Source organism: Macrobrachium nipponense, chromosome 34 (genome assembly GCF_015104395.2).
Source record: "Macrobrachium nipponense isolate FS-2020 chromosome 34, ASM1510439v2, whole genome shotgun sequence".
NCBI lineage: Eukaryota > Metazoa > Arthropoda > Malacostraca > Decapoda > Palaemonidae > Macrobrachium > Macrobrachium nipponense.
This window is the reverse complement of record NC_061095.1, coordinates 13470311-13477810: the sequence shown is the minus strand read 5'-3', so window position 1 is coordinate 13477810 and position 7500 is coordinate 13470311. Positions and strand designations below refer to the sequence as shown.

The 7500-nt window shown below is 35.8% G+C and overlaps 1 protein-coding gene across 1 annotated transcript in view; it reads right to left on the bottom strand.

The window, feature by feature from the left end:
* Positions 1 to 2148: 2148 nt before the first annotated feature.
* The window catches only part of LOC135207911 (fringe glycosyltransferase-like), a 48499-nt gene continuing 43147 nt past the window's right edge, over positions 2149 to 7500 (bottom strand). The window contains 1 exon segment of the mRNA XM_064239847.1: positions 2149 to 5463. Coding sequence (XP_064095917.1) covers positions 5409 to 5463 — 55 coding nt within the window. The 3' untranslated portion in view covers positions 2149 to 5408.

The following is a 7500-nucleotide window of genomic DNA, read 5'->3' as shown; positions in this document are numbered from 1 at the left end:
AAAGCTCTTGCAAGCAGCACTTCTTTTCATATCCCATCAAGGAGGCCTGCTTCGTGCAAATGCATGGCTGACAATGCATGACTAATAATAACCATCCGACCGAGACCCCTTCCTCATCCCACCCCCTACCACCACAGGGGAAGAAGAGGGGAGATGTAAGGAAGGGGGGGGGGGGGCGGTGTCCAGGAGTGATAGGATACCCACTCGTTATGCATGATGGCTACCAAGTTGGGTCTAATGTTGTTTTATAATTGCAAGAGGGTAGATCACTAGGATTCTAAAGTGAATCTTCCCGGTAGAAGTGTAAATAATATATATATATATATATATATATATATATATATATATATATATATATATTTATGCATGGACGAGCGGTTATGGTCATTGTCAACCTACTTCCGACTCAAACAGGAGCAGGTTCGAAACCTCCTCTGGGTTGGAGGACTTATTATGCAGAATATTTGGTCATGACACTTCAGCCACTACTGCTACTTCTATTATTACTACTACAACACCAACTATTAGTAGCACTACTACTACTACTACTCCTACTACGACCATCCTTTTGTCCTTTTGAAGAAAAAATGCTTAAGAGATTCACTATACGAAGTGACCCTTGTTGTTATTTCACAACACATATCTTTGAAACGATAGTTCTCGAAAAAAGTAAATGACCCAATTATTTTTAGGAATTATGAATTAATTTACCTGCATGAGAGTTCCTTTCCTAAAATGGTGTGGTAACTTACTAATTACTGAAGCACCTTAATTATAAACGATGTTGTTAAGGGTTCTGCGCAGTCCCTTCGTCATCCAAGATGTGTGTAACACCCACTGAGCCAGCAGCTCTCACATTTACCCTAAGCGATGAGCACGGAACCACTCGGTTCATTTATTTACTTTTCCTTTACCATCAGGTTTTGTTATTCTCCCAGTGCTTCTGTTTTTCCTTATTCCTATAAAACATCACCCTTTTATAAGGTTGGTTGATCGTTTCATTCTACGACTAATGGCATTTTTAAAAATATATATGCATATATAGACACATATATACATATTATTTACTATATATATAGATATATATATATATATATCTATATATATATATATATATATATTACTGTGTATAAATGTACACCGTATACATACAAAGGATAAATAAACACTCTTTTCATTTCCATATGATGTATTTCGTATTTACAAATTGTACAAAGGGTTTTGTTAAATGGATATACATTTTTTTAATGAAAACACAGTCACGGGAAGCTCTTAAAGACATTCAAACATCACAATTACAATGAAGAACCGAAGGTTACAATGACACATCACAGCGGTCTTGATGATACACATTTACAATGAACTCACAATTTGAGACACACAGCAGAGCGGTCTTTAATACACACAGATACAATGAACAACGGAACATCATATTTACAATGTCAAATTTCGATGATGAATCCCGAATAAACAACCACGTACAATGACTACAATGAAACGGAATTATGACGACTGTAATGATTGTCACGGACAACCACGAACACTTACAACGAGTATAAGGAAATATTGCAGAGGACATCATACGATCGACCATCAACATCAGAGAATTACAATGAAAGTATGAGAACAAAACGCCTCCTCATGAACTCATTGTCACATAATGACTACGCGAGACGGAGACAAATTCCCACAGAAAAGACGTTGATGGTATTGACATATATGTCTATCATAATTAGCCTTGACTCCAATTTGAAAAAAATAAAATAAAATAAAATGTAAAATTCGAAGCAAAGGCACAAGATATTTTATCACAGTGCGTCCAATATGTACACTTATATGTGCAAGCGAATAGAGGTATACATATTACATATATACGTATTTGATTATAGAATATATATATAAACGAAATGTACACCTGACTAGCTTATATATATATAGATAAACTGTCGAGATATGTTAAGACCAAAATATATATATAGATATAGACTGTCGAGATAATGGAAGAACAAAAATATATATATAGAGCTATACATCTATGTGTTATATAATCATGTCTTTTCATATAAAGAGAATCGGTTATATTTCAACATACGATAAGAACTGATCTAGTCGAAGGGAGCGAATAAATGAAACTATGTGATCAATCAATTTCGAATTTCTCTTAAAATCAGGGACAGAGAGACAAACGTCACGTCCTCACATTCCAATGCTAGAATGATGGAATGATGACAGGCACGTCGACTTTAGAGGATACAACAGTATTACATTCCAAAACTGGAATGATGTCAGTACTGATAACCCGATAAATGCGGCCCCCACCTATAATGCATTCCGTCGCAGGAATGATGGCAGTGCTATCGACATTATTGACATATCTGTGAAACTTGCTACCGCTGGAATGATGGGACCAAAACTATCCTAATGCTGAGATGACATTAAGTTAAAAATCGTTTAATGACTGACACTATCCTCTCTCGTCCATTTCTACATGACCTTAATTCCTTCGAGTACAAAGTGAGGAAGATTGTGTACCACTTTATTCCAACAAAATGCTTTGAAAAGAGATAGTTTTTAACCTGTGATCTCTCGACGGAGGAAGCTGAAATGCCGACTAATCACAGACCTCGAAGTGAAGGAGGAAGCTGAAAAGCAGACCAATCACAGACTTCGACGTGCACGAGGAAGCAGAAAAGCCATCGAATCACAGACCTTGACTGGTATGAGGAAGGTGAAATGCCGACCAATCACAGACCTCGATTGGTATGAGAAAGCTGAAACGGCGACCAATCATAGACCTCGACGTGAAGGCGGAAGCTGAAAAGCGGACCAATCACAGACTTCGACGTGCACGAAGAAGCAGAAATGCCATCGAATCACAGACCTCGACTGGTATGAGGAAGGTGAAATGCCAACTAATCACAGACCTCGACTGGTATGAGGAAGGTGAAATGCCGACTAATCACAGACCTCGATTGGTATGAGAAAGCTGAAACGGCGACCAATCACAGACCTCGACGTGAAGGCGGAAGCTGAAAAGTGGACCAATCACAGACCTCGACATGTAGGAGGAAGCTGAAATGCCAACCAATCACAGACCTCGACTGGTATGAGGAAGCTGAAAAGCCGATCAATCACAGACCTCGACGTGAAGGAGGAAGCTGAAAAGCGGACCAATCACAGACCTCGACGTGAAGGAGGAAGCTGAAACACCGACCAATCACAGACTTCGACGTGCACGAGAAAGCAGAAATGCCATCCAATCACAGACCTCGACGTGAAGGAGGAAGCTGAAACACCGACCAATCACGAGTCTCCATGACTGAACTGGAAGCTCCAAATAAGCTCGATAATTCAATTACTTTCTATCCCTCACTCTCTCTTTCTCTCTCTCTCCCTCGATCTTTTAAGAACGTTCATTAAAAAATTTTATAGGAGAGCTACTTCGACTAAACCATTTCGAGCGGAAGATATCAACTTGAGCATAGGAAGCCATATTTCAAAGTCGCCACTTGCAGAGGTAAAACTCGTACTTGCAACTCGCGCTATCAAATTAACCGGTTTTAAGAATATCGTTGACACTAATACACTTTCCACTTGGCTCTTGATAAGCAGCGGAATCAATCTCTCTCTCTTTCTCTTACACACACCGACACAGTCTCACGCACAACAAATTTATTAATATACTCATCACAACATGACAATACAACCTATCATTTACTTACGTCGCCCGTCTGATAAAAGCAATTGCAAAAATCATCTATCGCAACTACCAAGACTGCAAACACTTGGATAGATAGATGATCCTCTAACATTCTCCCGAGACGGAAAAGTTACAGAAACTATCCATCTCGTCTTTATTATTTTCTCTTCGTCCGTTCGCTGAGATTTTCTTGAAGTGGCTCTACTGTCCGTATGAGCCTTCGGTTAAAAAAAAAAAATGATAAAAATTAAAAACTAGAAAGTATTTTAAGCTTCTACGAAAAGGAGAGTTCCCGTAATAATGGAAGACGGGGATTTGGAAAGTAATTCCCTTCGACAAAAAAGATAGATGATTTACAGGGGGGGGGGGGGGGGGGGGGGGGGGGGGGGGGGGGGGGGGGGGGGGGGGGTGGGGGGGGGGGGAGGGGGGGGGGGGGGGGGGGGGGGGGGGGGGGGGGGGGGGGGGGGGGGGGTGGGGCAATCGAAAAAAGGAATAACCAACGATGATAAAGACTGGAAATGAATTCCCCCAACTAACGAGGATGGGAGATCGAATGGGAAATGAGTTCCCCCAGTTTAACATGGGAGATGGAAGGTGTTAAAATATACTACTATGGGAGATCGAAACTACTAAAGGGGGGATGGGGGGATTCCAAAACGATTCCCCAGAAAAAATACCGGAAGATGAAACCGAATCCCCTTCCAAAGAGGAACTTAGGGACCTTAAAGGGTTTTAAAAAGGGAGGGCGGGGGGGGGGGGGGGGGAGGGCGGGGGGGGGGGGGGGGGAATTCGAAATTGCAAATGAATCCACTCGATACACGGAGGGGAACTGCAGCAAGATAAAGGGAATTCAAATACGAATCAGAGGTGGAGATTAGGGGAATTCAAACATGAATCCTCCTCCCCCCAAAAAAAGAGGACCAGGGGAACGGGGAATTATGCCGGGAAAACTATTTATAGACCCGACCATCAGTATTTCCGTACCAAAAAGAAAAAAGAAATGAAGCTTTGGATACAAACAGCGCGCGAGCAGTGCTACCATCTTATCATAAGAGTGTCTTTCTATGGCTAGACAATAAGGGTATATAATAATTACATATTTATTATTTCCATATTGTCTCTTTCTCTCGTTATCCTATATATGTGCGCACCAGATTCAGTTGTCTTCGACTATACGATGAAAGACTCGTAAAATTAAAATAAAGAATAACTACATAAAAATAACTGTCGTCTACATATTTTTCTACGATTTCGAAAGTTGTTCCTATTTTATTTATTGAAGGAATGATAATAAAAATTAACGAAGTTCAGCGAGAAAATAACATCATCCAACGATTTACGAACGAATAATTTTTAAAAATTGTTAAAAATAAGTAAATAAACAATTAAGTTCTCAGAGGAGTTAGATAAAAAAAGGAAATAACTAAAATCGATATTAAACAAATAATTTCTTAGAAAAAAATGCAAATAAAAAAAAGAAACCTCTTCATCGAAAAAAAAAACTTCGGAGATCAGGAAAACCGACCAATTGTAAAAAAAAAAAAAACTTCTAGACGGAAACAGAAATTCATTATCTTTCCTAATATCACAGCAAATCAATTGAGATTATCGTTTAGTCTAAATATTCAAGATGCACTAAAAAAAAAAGAAAAAAAAGTTATCAATAGTCCCTAGGCACTACGCGTCTTTTAGACGGTCTGTCCAAATGCTACGTTGGGCAGAAGTGGTAGTTCGGGAACAGTAGACAGTGCAGTGACAGCAATCTGAAAGGAGAATGGAAATCATTATTAATCTCATGAATGAATGAATCTTATTTTATATATAAGTGCATTACACTATATATATATATATATATATATATATATATATATATATATATATATATATATATATATATCATATATATATATATAGATAAAGGGAAGAGGGCACACACAGATGTACAGGCTGTCTTTATTGGGACGTTTCGTAACTATTCAATTAATTGGATAATTACGATCGATAATTATTAATATGGATTGACTCCTGGCTCCTTGCACTAAGCTATATATATGTGTATATATATATTATTAATATAAAGCTAGACACACCAAATATAGTAAAAAACACAAAGCCAAAAGCACTGTATACTGTGCTATATTTATATATATATATATAGATATATATATATGATATATAAGTATATATATATATATATAATACACACACACACACACACACACATATATATATATATATATATATATATATATATATATTATATATATGATATATACGTAAATATATATATACATATAATATACACATATGTATATATATATATATATATATTATATACATATATATATATATATATATATATATATATATATATATATATATATATATATATAAAGCTGGACACACCAAATAATAGTAAAAAAAAAAAAAAAAAAATACCACAAAGCCAAAAGCACTGTACAATATTACGAATACTTGAAGCTGGAACAAAATCTAAATTTTCAAGTTGCTGTGATTATAATCGTCTGTAATATAATTATATAATATTTATGTGTTCGTGTGTCTGTGCATTGATATATACATATATGTATGTATATATATATATATATATATAAATATATATATATATATATATATATTATATAATATATATATATATATATATATATGATATTTATGTATGATATTTATGTATGTATATATGTATGTACTTTAGGAAAGGAATCGAGAAGCCAAGTTTCCATTGCACGTTGACTTTTGCATTTACCTATTCTAGGCAAATATGCCCAACAGATCTCAGATAGCAAAAAATAAAGAAAATAAAAATAATAAAAAATAAAAAAATAACCCACATCCAGTCTCTCCCCTAAACGGCTCAAAAAGACCTGCACAGAAATTCCTCACAAAACCCTGAGAGTCTGAGCACGCAAACCAGAGAGCATTCTAGGCCCGGGGTCCCTGATACATACGAAATAGGATCTTTTGAAGTCCTTGCTCTCTAGCGCACACACACACAAGCTCTCGAGGAATGCGTGGTGACCAAGGCACGGTGCGATGGTAGCGTGGTTTTGTCTTAAACGATGTTTGGATAGGTTGGGTACGTCTGTTTTATATGTTTGCATTTAGAGGGACATTTAACACATTTGTTGAGTCTACGTATATACATACGACAATTGGCAATGATCGTACAACTTCTCGATTTCCTTCTTATGACACATATAGATGCATGCATACATACATACATACACACTCATTATATATATATATATATATATATATATATATATATATATATATATATATATATATAGATATACTATATATTGATATATATATATATATATATATATATATATATATATATATATATATAAATATATATATATATATTATAATATATATATAGTATAAATAAATATATATATATATATATATATATATATATATATATATATAAATAATATTTATATATATATATATATATATACATATATGTGTGTGTGTGTGTGTGTGTGTGTGTATGCGCGCGCGTAAGAATAATTTCCTCATTTGTAAAAGAAACTTAAAAGTAATTATATAAATCTAAATTTCCAAACATACTTCAACTTTTACCTAAGCTCAGAGAGAGAAGAGAGAGAGAGAGAGAGAGAGAGAGAGAGAGAGAGAGAGAGAGAGAGCTAACATTAAACATCATATTCCAACACTTACTTATGCTAAAGAAAGAGAGAGAGAGAGAGAGAGAGAGAGAGAGAGAGAGAGAGAGAGAGAGAGAGAGAGGAGAGAGAGAAAGCTAACATTAA